The 19,331-nt window shown below is 46.0% G+C and overlaps 1 protein-coding gene across 14 annotated transcripts in view; it reads right to left on the bottom strand.

The window, feature by feature from the left end:
• The window catches only part of Socs2 (suppressor of cytokine signaling 2), a 273,894-nt gene that overhangs the window by 237,653 nt on the left and 16,910 nt on the right, over nt 1-19,331 (bottom strand). For 7 of the 14 annotated variants that reach the window (XM_013518343.1, XM_013518338.1, XM_013518347.1 and 4 more), the window contains exons 2-4: nt 18,462-18,812; nt 17,706-17,763; nt 16,410-16,861 (exon numbers count right to left, since the gene is read on the bottom strand). In XM_013518343.1, the coding sequence (XP_013373797.1) occupies nt 16,410-16,861; nt 17,706-17,763; nt 18,462-18,569 (618 nt within the window). In that variant the 5' untranslated portion in view covers nt 18,570-18,812. Of the gene's footprint in view, nt 1-15,352; nt 16,862-17,705; nt 17,764-18,461; nt 19,121-19,331 lie in introns of those variants that run through there. The other 7 variants (XR_001235628.1, XR_001235629.1, XM_005374469.2 and 4 more) reach the window with 3 other exon arrangements.

Here is a 19,331-nt window from a genome sequence, read left to right as displayed (position 1 = left end):
TTTATTTTAAAGCATAAATCTCCATATGATAATGGAGTAGCTTATAAAGCCACAGAGAATCAGATCTTAAATGGAAAGTTATTTTAGTTTTGTTTAGCTTGGGTTTTTTATTTTTCCCCCTTTTGACGCCCAAGCCCTATTCTGACATGACTGAGCCTTTGTTTCGGATGAGTTTCAGGGTAAGGGAGCTCAGTTTGGGAAGGGTTATTTTCCAGACAAGCCGGTAACCTGGGGAATAAAATACTTTTTGAAGTTTTGTACTTCCCCAAAAGTAGCCCAGTCATCTGGGCTACTTCGAGGAGCCTGTGTAAATCTATTTAATAGCAAGGTGAACCACCCGTTTTTTGAAACTTGACTTCTACCTTGTTACCTGGTTTCATCTGCAGTAGGTTTTGACTATAAAATCTTTAATGAAAAGTAAGACCACGTGTTGTTGTGTAGGTGGACCACTTTAACCATCTGGAGCCACAAACAGATCAAATATCCCTTTGGGGGCAAGATCTAGATATAGAGCCCGGGTCACTTTGGTGGTGCCCACAGGCAAAGCTAATCCCTTCTCCAGAATCACCTTTCAGTAGCAGGAAATCAGTTTTATTGTTCCTAGAACTGGCCATGCCTCTGGCATCAGAAATAGGTGCCTGGTATGAAAAGACAGAGGGGGTGGGAGCAGAAGACCGAAAAATCTGGGATACAAGGTTACAGAGTGGGGAGGACAGGCAGCTGGGAAAGGATAGTTGTGCTTAATTAATGTCTTTTCAACTAACTGAAGATGATATCATTACACATTTTTAAAATGTTTTTCCGATTCTACCCTCGGGTTTCTAAAAACAGTCAGCTCCTTGGAACCACAGACAGGCATGAAGCCATCACAGCCCTGGGTGTCTCTGGTCACGCCAGGCACGATGTCAGGCTGCTGGGCAGCCAGGCGCGTCAATCATTAGTAAGGGCCCGGCAGACCTCCTTGACGGGCTAGAGATTCCTCTTCGAGGGCGTGCAGGTGGCAGATAAACAAGCTTAGCCGACCTCAGTACTACACATACTGTTGGAAAAATAACAGTATTTTAAGGACAACTTAAGTTTACAGTTTGAAAGATGGTATCTTATTTAAGCCCCTGCTATCAATTGATGCAAGCTTTTTTTGGAACATGATTTTAGAAATATTTGGGTCTAATCTAAAATGTTAGATTAGACCCAAAATTCCACTGCTAGGAATTCATTCAACGTATTAGCACAGAGCTGTGTCCTGCAGCATTGCTTGTGATAGCAGGAAATGGAAACGACTTCCACATCCCTTGGGAGGGGCTCGCGTTGGTCAATAGGGATGCATTCATATGAGAGGAAGAGTTTTATGTTGCCATAAAGATATAAAAGGCTACACAGATATGAAAGGAGCCCAGGAATTAAATTAAGCAAACTGAAAAGCAGGATAGATAGCATAAGATATTAGTGCTTAAAAAACCTGTTAAAATAGACGCTTATACGGCGTTCAAACGTGCTGAAAGAATCAAAGAGAAACATAAAATTAGTTATATTTCTGGGGTAGAGGGAGAAGTTTATCAGTTTTACTTCCCCACTTTGTATCCCTGTGAACTGACTAGTTTTAACCATATGCACGCCATTGCTTTTCGAAAAAGGGAACATTTTGCAAGTAAGGAAAGGTTATATTTACCCTGAATTAACAACAACCGAACGGATGCCCTGTTCGGAGACAGTCTGGAAGCCACCACTGCCCGGCCACATTCTCTTTTAGAGCAGGGTAATTTAAGGCTACGTGGAGCGCTTAACCCCTTCGCGGCAAAGCGAGACGGCAGAGGCGCGCTGCGCTCTGCACGGCGCCCGTGCTGGTGCGCGGCCAGCTCCGCGCGTTGGCGTGGGCTCCGTCCGCGCTGGCCGTGCCGCCTTACATAAGCCCGGGAGCCGCAGAGCCGCCGCGCCACCCCCGGCCGGCCGCGCTCCGCCGGCGCTGCAGGCTGCGCAGGGTTTCCGCGGCGCGCGCACGTCCTAGACGCGAGCCGGCCCGGCCGCAGCTCGGCTGAGCGGCGCGGAGAAAGGAAACCGGGCGCGCGATCCCTTCGCCCGCACGCACACGCATTTCTTTGCTTTCCCCCTTAACTAGTTCCCAGAAATAGCCGCTCGGGTTAACTCATCGGTGCCCTTGCACATGGAAATCAAGGTCAAGTCGCTCCCCGTCGCAGACAGAGCCTGCGTTTGGTGCCTCTTTTTACTAAACATCAAAGCACGCTCTTCGGATGCGTCATTAACCTGCTAATTAAATGTCAAGTGCTTTGGAAAAACTGGGTTTGAAGGTCTGCAGCTCAAATATCCCTTTTAAGTCTGAGATGTTTACTCCCCTAAACTCTGAAACGTAATTCATAAACCGTTTTTTTTTAAACGACGTTTTGCTCTAAGAGTGTTCTGAGGCTAGAGCTGCACCGTCAACAAGTAAAAACTTGTCATGCGGCCGTTGGTGTCAGGGCAGAAGCCAGGAGATTTAAAGAAAAAGCAGCTGATCGTGTTACCAGGTAATGCCTCTCCTTCATAACAATCTCTAACTTGTTCTTCAAATATTTATTTATAATGTAAATGAAGAAAAGGACTGTGATTTGCATGTGCCAACTGGAAAGCTAACTTTTCAAGTCTTTTTCTCCCTGTCCTCTCTGCTTAAAAAAAAAAAAAAAAAAGCGGCAAGAAAAGCAAATAGCAATCAAACCCCAAACACCCCACCCCCCCAGAGTCCTCTCTGGTTACGATTGAGAAATGGCACTAGGAAATCGAGGGAGAAGTTCCTTTTTCTAAAAGTTCGGGGGCTAGTCTTGTGTCAGTAGCTAAAACTGCATTTTCCTATATTGGAAGAAATCAAATACTTGCTTATTTTTGTAGGAAGTCCGTATTAACGATCCCATACTTTGTCAACCCTTTCGGCTTTGGCGCTCATAGAAGGTGCTGTTAGCAGCCCTCAAAACTGAAGTTCCTTTATTTCTCCTGCCACTTGAGAAAAGCTTTTGCCGCAAAGTCCTAAAACACTGTTTCTACAAATCAACTTGGAAATGTCTAAATGTCTTTTTCCTAGAAAAGGTGCCAGACGTCCATTTTATCTGGCACCCATCAAAAGGCATCAGACTACAAAAACTATACATTCCTGGACCTCACAAGGAGCTCGGCAGAGAACTGCATGAACCAACCGAAGTGCTCAGGCTACAGTAGCTGCCTCTGCAGTCCACAACGCAGGCAGCAGCACTGACATCAACCATGGCTCCCAAGAACAGGCAGCTTCCAAACAAAGTGGAATACAGAACCCCAAAAAAATCATGAACAGAAATTTCAAATCCACTTTCTTAACTTAGTTTTAAAATTACATAGCATTATTATTTTTCTCCTTTTTGGCTTTTTGAGTCAGGGTCTTGCTATTATTCCAAGCTGGACTTCAATTCACTATGTAGCCCAGGCTGGCCTTGAACTTGTGGTGATTCTCCTGCCTCAGCCTCCTGAGGTCTGGGATTACAGGCACACACAGCATTTATTTAACTCACTCTCACACTAAGCTCACTTTAATAAAAACAAGCAGGAAGCCCTTGTAAATGGAATTTTTATTTGCAACTGTATTATTATTTTATTTATTTATTTATGTTTGTCTTTTTGAGACAGGGTCTCGCTATACAGTTCAGGCTGGCCTTGAGCTCACTTTGTAGCCCAGTCTGGCCTTGAACTTGCGACAATCCTCCTGCCTCAGCCTCCTGAGTGCTGGGATTACAGGCGTGCGCCACCACCCAGCTCAATAGGATATTTTGTACTTTTTTTTGGTACTAGGAATCAAATTCAGGACCTTGCACTTGCCAGGCAGGTGCTGTGCCACTGAGCTATCTCCCAGGCCCTGCAACTGTATTATTTCATGAGAAAGACAAATGACAGAAAATGTGGGAACTTAGGTAAAAGTAGAGCCTGCCTGAATGTCAAGTTTGGTGTAACTTCTTGTCTTGGTTACTTTTCTCTCGTTGCTGGGACAAAATACCTGACGCCCAAAATGAAGGAAGGAAAGGTTTATTTCGCTTACAGTTTGTGGAGGTTTCAGTCCGTACTTGGCAAGTTACAAGGCCGACTGGCACATGGCAGAGGGCTACAGCTCACAGCGACAGAACACAGCTGAATCAACAAGCACAAAAGCCAGGAATCACCCCAAGCAGCCTCTTGCTCTCCCTTACATATGCAAACTATCCACCCCAGGGCGGGTGCAGCTCTCACACCCGTAATCAATCAAACTCTAAAAGCCTGCCCCATGACCACATGAGGCTTTGGGGGGACACCCAGACACAAACCATAACACTTCTGTAACTAGAGTAAGTGCACTAATCATTGATGGGCGCTGTGACCACACGACAGGGTGTGACTTTGGAGCCATCTTCTCTCAGATCATTTATTCAACACCTCTTTGGAAGAATATGGTGGCGACTTGGGACCGCAAGGTAGAAAGCCACCCGACAAGGGTTCAGAGAAAGGGCAGGACTGGTGGCCAGAGGATGTTCGTTTTTCAGTGCACTTTTCCATGCTACTTGATTTCTGAGAGCCTCACTACACGTTTTCCCTGGGTAAAATTTGAAGAGGTAAATCGTAGCAGTGTGGAGGAAGGGGGAAGTCGCAAACATGGGAAGGCTGCTCCAGCCAGAAAAGGATGGCAGAAGTGGGGTGCCTTGTTTGCTTCTTCACCTCCCAGAAGTTCAGGGTCTCCCGGATTTCCCACAGATGCCTCCTGGCCCTCTGCCTGCCTGTCACTGCCTCAGGCTGCCAAGACCCCTTCTGCAGCCGCCCGCCCGAGGCTGTTGACTTTGACCTTCGCTGACCCCATCCAGGGGACTCTTCTCAGAGTCGTGTATTAGGTTAAATATCAAATTATTTTTAAAGTTGTGATGCAGGAGCGTGCGCTTCTTTAACTCATTACATAACAAGGTGCAGCAGATCTCAGACTCTGATTTCAGTGTAGTAAAAAGTGTTTAATGAACTTGGAGATACCTGCCACAGCTGCAGTGACACCGAAAGTCCAGCTTTCGAAAGGCGAAGAACTCAGGTCTTCCGCCAGTGCGTCTGTGGTCTGCTGCCTACGGTCACAGCGGAAGGAAATGCTGCATTTCAGTCAGAGGATGGTGACAGTGCCCTATTTTTGTTTTCTTTTTCACGCTCACAGATCCCAAGCATTCCACCCATGGAGCCCTCGAAAGCCTGGGGATCAGGTTCAGAAGCCCTGATCTGGAGTCTCATCCCTCCAGAGCGGCCCCTACACTGCCACCAAATCTGGCGCTGTCACTTTTGCACTCCGCCACCTTGGGTACCCCAGGTAAAGGAAAAGCTGGCCCTGTTCACACCAGCGAACAGTTATCAAGCAGGAAAGCTCCTTCTCTAAATCGTTATGTACTACAAACCTGTACTGATAAAAATAAAAATTAAAAATCAATCAATATCAGGTCAAAATCCTCTTCTACCTCAGCTGGGTGTAGTGATGCACATACCTGAAATCCCAGCACTCTAGGAGGCTGAGGCAGGAGGATCACAAGTCTGATCCCAGCCTGGGTGACTATTTCAAAAAATAAAAGGGGTTGGTGATATAGCTCAGTGAGAAGGCCCTCCCTGGGTTCAATCACCAGTACCACACACACAAAGAAATAAAAATAAATGTAAAAATCTGCTCCTGCTCTGCTGCTTTCCTCTCAATGACCCAAGCATCTCTTCCGTGTATCCTGCTCTTCTTTGGCAGCCACTCCCGAGTATCCCAGGGGCGCTGGTCCGAGCTCCGTAAATATTCATAAGATTACATCATTTTAAGGAGGAATGATGAGGAAAAGGCCCGTACATGTTTATTTTGTTTTTTGGGGTTTTTTTGTTTTTTTCCGGTACTGGGAATCGAACTCACGACCTTGTGCTTGCCAGGCAGGCGCTGTGCCGCTGGGCTAAATCCCCAGCTTCCCCATACATGTTTAGTACAGACACAGTTTTTAAAAACTATTTATCACCAGTTCCTAGAATCCATGAATTCAGAGCCCACGAACAGGGCTCCAACTGAACCTCCCTGAGAGCCACTATCTTATTAGACAGAACTACGCCCCCTCATCCAGAAACTTCGCTTCCCTCGGTTTCAGGGCCCAAAGTCAAGCAAGGCCCTGAAAATATTAAACAGAGGATTCCAGCATCAAAATAATTCATACATTCATCTGTAGTCGTGGGGATTGAACCCAGAGCCTTGACACACTGGGCAAGCACTCTATCACTGAGCTACACACCCAACACTTTTCAAAACTGTATTTTGAGCCAGGTTCTCTCTAAGTTGTCCAGGCTGGTCTTGATCTTGCAACCCTCCTGCCTCCGCCTTCCAAGTAGCTGAGATTACAGACCCAGGCGTGTGCTTTTTACTGTAAGCTTTAAGCAACATTTATTACAGGATATTGTTATAATTGTTCTGTTTTATTAATGTCAGTTTCATATAGTGCCTATTCATAAATTTTATCACAGATATGTATGTATTAGGAAAAAACATAGTATATGTAAGGGTTGGTGTTACCGATGGTTTCCGCGATCTGTTGGGGCTGGGATGTCCTAAGCTGGGGCGGGGCACTGTCCCGTGATTGCAGTGCACACATCGGCTGCACAGAATTTCATAGGAAAGGGCAGATTTAACTTTCTCCAAGACCCTCCCTGTGCGTGGCACAGGCGGATGTTCGTAAATATTTGTTGAATGACAACTAAGTAAATGAGAGAGGTAAACAGAAACAAGTTGATAGCACTCAAGTTTCCAATCCGGGATGGAGTAGAAAAACTGAAGTGTGGATTGAAGAGAAAAAAGTGAGTTGTTTTCAGTACAGCTGTAAAGTGAGTTCATTTTGCATGTTCTGACTTTATTCAAAGATAGTGACTCATGAAAGCAGTAGAGGATAACTGTCCATGAAAACACAGTATTTATTCTCTCAGTATGGAGAAATTTGCCATAGAGGGGCAGGGTGTGGTGGTGCACTCCTGTAATCCCAGCATTCAGGAGGCCGAGGCAAGAGGATCGCTGAGTTTGAGGCCAGCCCAAACTACATGACAAGACTCTGCCTCCAAAAAAAGAAAAAAAGAAAAAGAAATTGACCATAGAAAAAGACCCTAACCTAGAAATAGGCTGCATTCTAAAAGAAGAGTTTAAAAAATCAGTTGTCTGGAATTTGGAATGCAGTTTCTCTCCAAAGCAAATTAAAATGGGTGTTGGGATATCAATTTATCGCACAAAAGACCATTTAATTTGTAGTATTTCCATAAAGGCTTCGTGTTGGATTGAAAACTGGTAGAAAATAATAGCATTCAATACTCTTGCCAATTAAGCACAACAATAAGCACCGGAAGTGCATGTGCCTGTAATTTATTTATCTGGAATATTGACAGTGGAGGAGACGGGTTTAATTTCAGCAGGGTGAAGAAGCATCACAGAGGGTGTGTGTGGAGATCAGCAGGAACTGTCTGTCGCCCGGAAGCTCTTGAGGTTGGGCGCCCACTCCTTAACTTGTACCCTTTTACCTCTCGGCTCGAGACCTTTCCTTTTGGCTCACAAGGGACTCACACAGAGGAAAGAGATGGTGTTTTGCAGTCCTTGGGAAAAACTCTGGGGGACAAAGGGAAAGGAGGGCGAATGAAGGAGGCTGCCTGCGTCCCATAAACTCTGCCTGAGCCAAGCCAGGAAGAGAAAAAGAAGGGAGTGGGGTATATGTGGCCTGGTAGGTGTGTTGGTGATAACTGCCACTCGTCAAGCATTTTTGCTTTTCTCTCCCTGGGCACAAAAAGGATTGTGCATCCTGGGCCCTTTATGCTTGGGTGAGACCATGTTCTAGAGGGGAGCAGTGACAGGATAATTAAATGTGCTAGGAGATCCTCTAGTTTCTCAGAGGCTCAGTACTTAACTCGTTCAAGGATTTTTTTTTTTAAAGTGGGGTCTCCTTGTGTTACCCAGGCTGGCCTCAAACACCAAAGTCTCCCGCCTCAGCCTCCTGAGTAGCTGGGACTGCAGGGACACCCCACCAAGCCTGGCTCAGCCTGGCTTCTTGAGTTACTAAAAGGAGACACGTGGCCGACATATATGCCTACAGAAACCATTATTTTAATATATAAACTTTTGTTGTTTCAAGCCACCAGGAGTTTGGGGATGTTTGTTCTTCAGTACACCTAGCCCACTGTTACTGATACAACCTTCATAAAATTTACCTCCAAAGAAAAGAAGGAGTGAAAGGGAAGGGATGATAGCTTATGGATGTGTGGGATAGAGACAAAAAATGGGAGAAAAGAAAAAAGCATTAATTTAGATATAAAGTAGATGCTCAGGATTTGGCCAGATCTTGTATGATTTCTGAAATTAAAGTCCTAGTAATATCATAATTACAAACTGGGTGGACGGAATCATACCCTCTGAATATTAACCACGTGACTATACATTAACAACATATGGTACAATTTTGGGATATACACTGATGGAAGATCTCAGATCTTGGGAACATTTGTCAGCTTATGGAGAAAATGAGTAGAAGAATGAATATAACTCTGGGCTCTCAAGTCAGACTGGCTTGAGTTTAAATCTCAATTCTTATTTTTAAATCATTCAGTCCAAGTGTTAATCGCCTCATCTCTTAAGTGGTGATGTCACTGGTTTGCGGGGAGCACCCAACCACGTCCTTGGTGGAAATGTCAACTGCGATACCTGGCATTACGAAACGTTCTAGTTTTTTCCAGTCTTCTGGAAGCTCAGGGTTTGGTTTGTCATAGAATGGCCGTCTCACTGTCATGCCTTGGACATAAGGAAACCCAGGTGGTACCCAGTGCGATTTCATCCTCAATCTCTTGGGAGCTGTTTGTCATGACCCAGCTCAATGAGGAACTTCTGTCTGTGACATCTGACAGCCCTTCCTTCCCTCCTCCTTGATACTGCATTTGTCCACTATCTGTGCTATAACAGAAATGTCTGAACACTGGTAATTTATAAAGAAAAGAGGTTTATTTAGCTCACAGTTCTGCAAGTCCATGAACATGGTGCCTACATCTGCCTGGCCTCTGGTGAGGGTCTCGTGTTGGGAAGGAGGAAATGCATGCGTTGGGGAAGAGAGGTCACAAGGTGAGACAGGAAACAGGAGACAGCTGAGGACATGGAGGAAGCTGAACTCCTTCATAACCCCCTCACAGAAACTAACCACGCATTGCAAGAGCAACTAATGTAAAAGCATTAACCCTCAGAGACTCCCCGGTTACACTGGCAATTAATTTTACTTTGAGTGTTGGTGGGGACAAACAGTATCTAAACCATACCAGCTATCAAGTCTGAGCTGTATCCCATTTTAAGATAGATCCAGGATGAGCCAGGGCCAGTGGCTATAGGAGGCTGAGGCAGGAGATCAGCTGAGCTCAGGAGTTCAAGACCAACCTGCACAATATAGCCAATACCCTGTCTAAAAACAAAACCAAAAACAAACAAAAAACAGATCTAGCCCAAATAGGAAAGTTGGATAGACTGGGGCCAAGATTCTTTTAATTTTACCAAAGAATCTAAGAATTTCCTTAGTACATCTCAAGTTTCTTGCATATTTTTTAAATGAATGTTTGACGGATTAAAAAAAGAAAGTCCATGACGTCCCTGTCCTTTGAAGATCAGTCACACATTAGAATAACCTATGTAAGTAACCTGCAAAAGCATGTCATTTATCCAGATGTTCTATTGGCCAGGGAGCCACAGAGAAGGATGGCTTTCAGGTCCCTTGAAAAATGAAAATTCATCCAAAGGGCTCTTGTGATCATGGCCAGCACACACACAACACGCCTGTTTCTCCATCACAACTAACATCTACCGGCCCAAGTCCCGACTCTTATTACATGGTAGTGTTCAAAGACTACCCTGTAACGCAAAACTCCTCTAACCAGGTTAAAAACATAACCGGATCTGGTTGCGAAGAACTCCCCAGTTAAGCCGGAAGGTTTGTTTTGTTTTGTTTTCCCAAAATAACTAAGAACCTGCTCCAGCAGAGGTAAAGCCTATACAATTTAAATCAAAGGAATAGAGCTCGCTGCTTCTCCACCTACTCTCACTCCAGCTGCCTGCACACCTGGGCAGAGGAGGTACGTCTCCAGAAGGGAGACCAAAAAGCAGGAAGGCTCCAGGATCTTATGGATGCAATAACTGGGGCCCTAAAGGATTCCATGTTTGGCCCAAAACCAAACTACCAGAAATGGGCTCAAGCTTCCTAAATCCTACTCAGGGCTGTGCTCACTGCAACTGTGTCTTCCCCAGCGTGGGCTCGGTGCCAGTCACCCCAGCTTGCCCAAAGTGGAAGTCAGTCTTCAGAGGGAAGCACGTATCTGTGACACTCAAAGCCCTAATTCCGGAAAGATCCGAGTCTGCACACGAGAAGGGGAAGTCACTGTGCGCCCCGCACCCGTCCCGCACCCCAGTGGTCCCCTTCTGCTCGCTAAAGGGCCTCCCAAGAGACAAACAGCCGCATGCAGTCACTCCCACTTCTAAAGCTCCTATCAGGACAAACCCTGAGACCCTCAGCAAGATCTGCAAGATCTACCTACTCATCCCCTACCAGTACCTCCCACAAACCACCTCAGCCCTCTCCTCCAACCCCACAGCCAAGACCTTCCCCACCGAGTATCGAAAGTCGCCTGCCTGCCCCTTAATGTGCAGACTCAAGGCCCCCTCCTGTGAGGCAGGTTGATGGTATCCTGTGCATAGGTGAGATCACTGGCTTTACCACTTCAGTCTACCCTATGTTATTCCTATAGGTGCAACTTCTACACAAAGGATTTGACTTGGAGCATTTGCCAATTTCTGTGGTGTTAAAGTTGTGTAAATCACAAACACAGTTTCTGTCCAAATCTAATGGCCAATATCTACAACAACAGAAAAAGAAGCTATGCTAGAACCCTAAGAAGGGCTAAATTCATAAAGATGGCAGAAGGCATGCGCACCTGTAATCCCAGCCATTCAGGAGGCTGAGGCAGGAAGACTGTGAGTTTGAGGCCAGCCTGGAATAACATAGCAAGGCTGGTGTTAAAGAAACAAAGCAGGAAAGAAGGAAAAAAACATGGCAGAAGAGATGTTAAACTGGGAAGTCAAACAACTCTGGGTAGAAAAACATGGAAAATATTTTTCCAAATGTTGAAGATCACACAGCACTCTAAACCAAAATCTAAACAGGGAAAGGGATTGCAAACTCAAAGAAGGGAAAAACCAGTTAGCGAAATGTTTTTATCTTAATACTGCCGGAAACTGGGACGATCTAGGAAATTTATTAAGTTTTGTGATGGCTTAACCAAAAAAAGAAATCACTGCACCATACCAAAGGGACTCCTTGGGTGCCTTTCATGCTTAGACAGGAGAGGAAAGCAGCTAGCAGTGTTTCTTTGCAGTCTCTCAGCTTGACTGCCCCGCTCTGCATCTCAGAGGCAAAGCCAGGAGGACCACAGAAACCTCTCCCAACACGGGCCCCTTCCTGCTGCAGGGCAAGGTACTTCCTTGAAGTGAAGAGTTCAAAGTGAGAGTTGTCTATAAAAGCAGTTTTATTTTTATGGCCCTGTGAATGTTTACGAAGTGAGTCCCATCCTCTGACAGCTCCTGGCTGAGCCCGCCGCCCTTGTGCACACTCTTGGGCGCGCAGCTGGGGAGGGGCAGCGTGAGCTGAGGTACTCCCTAAGCATCTGGGAGGGTCAGGGCCTTTACCACAGCAATGACTGTCACTTTTTCTTAGTGCAAAGTGAAACAACTAGAACTCAAGCCACAGAGAGGAAAAACTGGAAAAGAAAAACAGGCATGTGTCAAAGTGAACCAGAGATATAGAGGGGATCACTCTCCTGGACAGACAAGAAATAGAAGATAGTTTTGTTCCTCCCAGAAGTATAACCCAGGAAAGAGGAATCTCAGACACCTTCAAATCATGCCAAATGTGCCGTTTCAAAACCCTAAGGAAGCCAAAGAGACCAAGAAGTTTAATCTTGTGGTATTCAAAATCAGTCAATTACCCAATTCTGGAAGAATATAATTCCTCTTTCACTGGTACGTAATACTGTCAGCAGTATACTGTCTGATGAGCTAAAAAAGACAACTTTATGATAGGAAAGTGCAAAAGTGAGGCAATGTCTTGGTTACTTTTCTCTCGTTGCTGGGACAAAATACCCAACACCCAAAATGAAGGGAGGAAAGGTTTATTTAGCTTACAGTTTGTGGAGGTTTCAGTCCATACTTGGCTGGCTCCAAGGCAGAACGTAGCAAAGCAACAAGAGCAAAGGGGGGAATGGCAGCCGAACAGCAAAGCAGCCAGAGGCAGCAAGCAGCTTCTTTCCCTGCCTTACTTTGTAAACAGGCTACCCCCACCTAAGGGTGTGTAGCTCTCACATAATTTCCATGCCCTCCTCTTCCACAGACTCAGGATGTATACAAAGTAAGTATCCTGGCTTCCTGCTGAGTCACTTAGCCAAACCTCTAGACTCCCCAAGTTGACACAATGTTTCAACCATAACAGGCAAGAACTAACTATGCCGAAGAGCAGGCAAAAGCCAGGTGCAGCTTCACCTGAGGCAACAGGAGGGGCAGGCACCTGGACCGGAGGCATCTTGATGTCCTTCAAGGGCATGAGTGGGAGGCCTTGGATTTTAAAACAGCATACAGATGAGAAATGTGGAAGAATTAAAATGAATGCAAAACTAATGTGGATCAAAACACTTAAACCCAGCAAAGCAGCTGATTCTTCCCGGTAGGATGGAGGACGCCAGACCTGAAGTACCTCACCTGGCCACTCCAAAGGCCTGGTTCCGAATCCACAGAAAATCCACAGGGAAGAAAAAAGTGATGCTAAGAGAACCACAGCAAAGAAGAGCACTGACAACTGTTCCAAAGGAGAGAAGTGTGCAGGTTCTATAAATGCTACGCCTAAGATGAAGAGATCTATATTCGAGCACTGACAGCTGCTGATTGGCTGGATTGTGCATGAGTGTGCAAATCTCCTGAACTTCCCTGAGTCTGCAAGTCATCTGCAGTAAAACAAAGGAACTAAATTATGTGAGCTGAATAGTGGTGGCAAGCTTTAAAATCCTAGGAAGTTAAAAAACTGGGAGAGGTGAATACAGGTCCCTTAGGAAAGGAAAGGGCTAGAGCAGTGGTGGCGAACCTTTCAGAGCTTTTCATGATACAAACAGCCCACTGTGGCACGCGTGCCATCGGTTCTCCACTACCAGCCTAGAGCAACGTTCAGCCCAGCTGTTCGACAGATGCACAGCCACTGATCCCCACCTGTTCTACGCCTAAACCCACAACCCAAAAGGACATGGTTTGAACTCGGACATTCCATCCCTCGGATTACTTACTGCATGCCGTCTCTGTCTCCTACCCCTCTGACAGGGTACAATTTTCTAAAAGCAGAGAAAATCCTTTCCAAGAAAACAAACACTCCCGAACAACTGTCCCATTCTATTACCTATTTGAATTACATAATTACTATGAAGTCAAAACTTTCATACAGACACACCAGAAAGAGCTCTTGGCTCACACAAGCCAGTCTTTTTCTCTACTTTTCAAAATCCTAAAAAATTCTGTGCATTTCTAAAAAGCAGTCGCCAGTGCCCACTGTAATGGTGATGAAAAGCGCCATTGTCTTTTCTCTGCTTGGAACAGAAATTCAGATCAGAATATTTTAAAGTCACTGGGGATATAACAAACCCTATATATGACATTCTTCACCACTATTAACAATAATAAAGATCTTACTAAGGCCCCAGATGGCCCTGCACGGAGTACTTTTTCAGTTCTATTACGAATAATTTAGACAAATGTGTACCCTAACTTTTCATTCCACTCTGTAAAATCAGGCTGTCAAAGGGAATCATTTCGCAGCCACTGAGTAAAAGGGTCAGCCTACCTCTACCCACTCTCATGCCTGTCACTAGGGGCTCCCCTTTCAGGAGTGGGGGGGGACACAGAGCCAGAGTGACGAGACTCCCCCAGGAGAACAGCACTAATTAAGGTATCTCCACTCTTTCCGTGGAGGAGCAGTGGAGGCAGCAATAAAAAGGCTGAGGATTCTTTTTATAACCTGCTCTAACTTGTTCATCTGGATCAATGCAGAAATATTCCCCTCCTATAATGCTGGACTTTGCTCATTGAGGCCTTGCAAAGATTAAATGAGATAATGCACGCAAACTCCTGAGTCAGAGCCTGGTGCTCGATGACATTGTAAACAAACAAACCAAAAAACCCAGGTTGTTTCCTGATGCCTATCAACTTATTGGGAACAGGAAAGATTGAAACATGAGGAAATGAGTTTCTTGGCATACTCCGGAGAAGTCTGGGCTGTCCTCTACCTGTAATTCACTAGCTAGGAAGGAGGCAGAACCTCCCAGAACCCGACAGGTTCTCATGTCCTGCTACTGCCTCCTCCCTCCCAATAACTAGGAAACTGTGAGTTTTTCAAAGAATGAGAACCAAAGTGCAGAACACCTTTAAAGAAATCCTACAATGGCATTGATCTTGTGAAAGCTTTGCCAACAAACATTGAACCATCAACAAATGTGGGGGTGAGGAAGCACGGAATCTGAATATCCTAATGAGAAGTTTATCGCCCTGTCACAGACCAGACTCTGAAAGTCTAGCTCTTCAAATCTGTGCTAGAATACACTCTTCAGACATACCCAGCACACTTCCCATGTTTGGTTCTTGTTTGGATGCACAGTATGTTTTCTTTCTTTCCTTCCAGGCCTAAAAAACTGTTGTGGATTTCAAGTTCTTAATAAAAATAAGGTAAGATCTATAATGAGCAAGTTCTGCTATGATCTGTAATTGAATTTCCTATTCACTCAGGATACATATAGAATCCCAGGTTCACCTCTCTTGACGACATATTCTAGTATTTAGCTATGGCAGGCAATTTTGAAAAGGTGACAAAACGAATAATGTCTACATTCCAGAAAAAATTGTACATTCCTAACAGCTATGAGACTGTGCAGCAAAAAGAGAAAGTGGCCATAAAAATTCTAATTTTTATTTAGTGTTATGTCTACTCAGCTTGTAAAAGACTAGGCCATAACATAATTTTTGTAGTTTCTAAACCATGTTTTTGGAAACAGAAAGGGCCTCAATGTCACGCCTAAGTAAAAGACCAGGCCAGGTGGTAACTCATGCATTTTCTAAACCATGCTTTCCAAAATGCAAAGGGTGAGCACAGCCCTTCACTTTGGAGAATGGTGAGTTATGTTCTACTTCTTGCTGAATGTTTGGCTTATGACACCTGATAACAGGTTTTACGGTGGCCCTCTACTACCATGAGAGTGTATGTTCTCTACAATTCGAAGTAATAAGTGCAACTTGTAAAAGTCAGGGTTTCTTTTATTTAATACATTCTAATCAAATAGTAACAGCAGTAAATAAACACTTGGAAAAACAGGCAGGTTTTCCCCTACATCTGGGAGAAAATTAAGTCAAAAGTAATAGTAGAAGGGAGACAACAGCTGACATCCACAGTGAGACAATTCAAGGGCAACTTGGAAATTCCTAAAGCCGTTTCCAAAAAAAACAATGGCAATAGTTTGGAATACAGCTACTTCAGAGGTTAAAATGTCTATCTACATTGGTTTCTATGAACAGCTGATTGAATTGCACCTGTATAGCATGACATTCTTGTCTTTAGCCTTAAAGGAAAAGCGCAAGTCTTTTCCTATTTGCACCAGTTTGAAATATTTCTGAAATAAGGCTCCCTTAAAGTCGATTACTACAGTACTCATTCACAGGAGAGAGTTCATACATGTAGTAAAAAGACAGATACAGGATTTCATGGTCACTTGTTTTGGTTGGTTTGGTTAATTGCATAAAATGAGAGATAAATACAACCATGGTCTGTTTAACAAAATTCCTAGGTACACCAGAATGCAAAATATAAAACATCCTCGAACAGACGGACAGGCAGGCATTGAGAACTGAAGTCACGCCTGTCTCCGCCTGGCTTCTCTCTTCTTCAGTACTGCATGAGGAGCTCTTTGCGGAGCTCTTTCCTACCTCCCAGTGCTTGGAGCTTGGAGCTTAGACCTTTGACCTAATGCAAAGGAACTTAAGAAAGGCAAAGGGGTTCTGATAAAATGCTCCCCTGGCCTTTACTTTGGGACATTTTATTTTTTGAATTTAAATGGATCAACCGGTCTTGGTCAACCTGAGGAAAAGAAGCATTGCTCAGGCAGGCAGAACTATCTAAGGGAACTTTCAATACCTAGCTATCTCTTCAGGCATTTAAATTAGATTGACTTCAGCTGTTCTTAGCAAGGATTCTGTGCAGTGTTCCAGAGCAGTCACTCAAGTTTTGGTTCTCTTTTACATAGCTGCATTTGGAGATACTCTAAATGAGGCATGTTTAGAAAAAGAGAAACACTTATACCTGGAATTTATATTCTTCCAAGTAATCTTTGAGTCTTGTTGGTAAAGGCAGGCCCCAGACGGTACCGGTGCATTTGTTAATGGTGAGTCGGCAGAGATGCTGCAGGGAGGGCGCAGAGGTGTACAGTGGTTTGGTCAGGTAAAGGTGAACGGTCCCGTTTCGGGGGGCTTCCGGGCCCGTCCGCTTATCCTTGCACATCTGCACATAGTAGTCAATCAGATGAACCACGCTGTCAAACTGTTTAAGCTTGGACTTGACACATATGATAGAATCCAGTCTGAACTTCCCATCTTGGTACTCTATACGAAGGTTAGTTGGTCCAGCTGACGTTTTGACAGATATTGTTAGTAGGTAGTCTGAATGTGAACTATCTCTAATCAAGAACGTTCCTTCTGGCGCCTCTTTTAATTTCTCTTTGGCTTCATTAACAGTCATACTTCCCCAGTACCATCCTGGGGTTTTTGTTCAGGAAGAAAAAGAAAAGAGGGCAAAAGTTATTACACAGATTTTTAGAACAGGGTATATGTACTTGGCAGTAATTTTGCTAGCTCTAAAAACATATATATCTCTATCTACACACATGTGTCTGAACTTACAGGGGGCTACCACAAATACTTGTGGTAGGAATTTCAATGAAAATTTGAGTCCTTTTTATTTTACGAACACAAACTGCGATCCGGTTTCTTTCTTGCTTTTCTTTCTTTTAAAAATAACTTTCTATAGCCCTTCTTTAAATTACTTTAAGACTTTCTTCTGAGCCAAAAGAACCCGAGCAGTATGACAGACACTGGCGAACAAAGCATTACGCTTTTAGTACAACTGAAACAAAGACTAAGTAAACTAGAAATATATCAGAAATTAGACATAAAAAGTGGAAAATCCAAACCCAGTACAGTAAAAGCAAAAAACCCTTTTCTGGAGGGCGGGTGCTCTTCTTACACAATCCCCCCCCCCCGCAAGAATCTGCTAATGGCCAGCTCTGTTTTAAAAGTACAAGCTCTCCTACAATAGCTCCTGTTAATTGCTTTGATTACAACCATCTCATCATTGAGAATGTGAAGCCCCAACCAATCGTTAGTACTTCACGTTTATCATCTTTGGCAAACTCCAGGACTTTGCCCTGATTCAAGTTCAATCGCAACAGTCTTCTCCCACTTTCTCCGTTTGATCTGCCTCAGCCATCACCCTGGCCCATCCCGTTTTCAAAAGTGACTCAGAGACATTGTGCCTGGAAGAAGCCTACAATGTGTTTCCTCCACATCCACCCAACTCTCCCCGCCCACGTAAAAAAATTACCGGGACACAGGTCATCGGCGGGTCTCTCCAGCTGAGGGAAACCCCGGAAGCCTGCAGCCTGCAACCCAAGACGGAAGCACCTAGGGAGGAAGTTCTTCCTCTCCCTCTTCCCATTACTACTGAAACTTCTACTCTTAACTCAAACGCTAACTTTAGGATCCAGAGTTGGAAAGCCTGACTATGAGCTAGGTATCTGACAAAGACCTTTCCTTTTCGACGCTGAACCACGTGCACCGCAGGGCTGCCTTAGAACCAGCAATCCCTGGGGCGCCATGCTCGCGCTCCGCGGGGGCTTCCCTGCCGGGCTGGCGTCCCTCCGACTCTGCACTTGGGTCCAGGCTCCCGAGCTGCAACGGCAACCCCGCCCGGGAGCCGGTCGCAGCCGGGCAGCAGGGAGCGCAGTGCCTACTCGCTGCCCGTGCGTCCTGCAGGAAGGGAGGCGCCCGGCGCTTTCTCTAGTCGGGCTTCCAGCCCAAGCGTCCACCCCTGGAGAACAGTGCAACTTCCAGCGCCCTAAGAGGTTATATCCAAGGAGCTTCTCTCTCGCGCTGCCCTGCCCCCCTCAAGCCTCTGGGTCCCTGGAGGAACACTTTCCTTTCCCATTTCCCACGGATCCGGGCAGAGCGCTCAGGCATCAGGAATCGCTCTCGTGGTCCCCTGCTCCAGAGTGGGGACGGGAAGCCCAGAGGCATTCCCAACCTTCGCGTCCCACTGCAGCCCCCCTCTCTCACGCATCGCGGCCCGTCCGCTCCCTACCTGTGTAGCCGAGCTCGCGCAGGGCCTTCGCCAGACGCGCCGCCTCCGGGGACGGCTCCTCGGCCGACCCCGCGGTCCCCCACTGGCTGTGCGTCCCTTCCGCGCCATTCCCGGAGGGCTCGAGGCACCGCAGGGTCATGAGAAAAATGGTCACCGCGGCAAAGACAGGTGGCTGCCGGAGCTAGAGTCAGAGTCCTTCCTGGAAGTCAGATGAAACCCCAAGTCGAGTGCCTGCGGGGTGTCCGAAATGGTGGCGATGCTGCAGGGGATTGGGAGCTACCACTTCTCTCCCCCAACGTCCTGGAGGAAGGACGGTAAAGTCTCCCGCAGATGCGGTCGCCCACTGATCGCCTGCGAAGAGAAAGCGGGACCAGGGTTGGGTCAGTCCCAACTGGACCCCTGTGGACGGGCTGGGGACACGGAGAAGTGAAAAATCCCAGGGACTCCTCCGTCTAATCTGTGCTCCTGCACCATGTACCCCAAGCATCCAGTTACCACCCTGGCCCAGCTCTGGAGAAAAGATGGATGAAAACTGCACGAGGATCCAAGGCACAAGAGTTGAGAGCGCGGGGGGGGGACGGGGAGAAGGATGGGGGTGGGCGAGGTATCTCGTCGCCCAGGGCTGCAGACAGCAATCCCAAACTCACAGCCTAGGAAAATCAATCACCTGCGGGTCTAGAGGGGACAGACCCATGTCTAGGTCAAGTAGAAAAACATTTAAAAGAAAAGAACAGTGAAGCTCCCCAAACTGGCATTTCCATTGCAGCCCGGGAGGCTGCTCGCCTCCTCCCACCCCGCGGTCCGGGCGCGTCCGGGGCAGGGTGCGGGCGCCGCCGCGCGTCCAGGCGGTGGCTCCCAGACCCGGGCCAC

The sequence above is a fragment of the Chinchilla lanigera genome, unplaced genomic scaffold (assembly GCF_000276665.1).
Source record: "Chinchilla lanigera isolate Chin_1 unplaced genomic scaffold, ChiLan1.0 scaffold00004, whole genome shotgun sequence".
NCBI lineage: Eukaryota > Metazoa > Chordata > Mammalia > Rodentia > Chinchillidae > Chinchilla > Chinchilla lanigera.
This window is presented reverse-complemented; position numbering and strand designations above follow the sequence as displayed.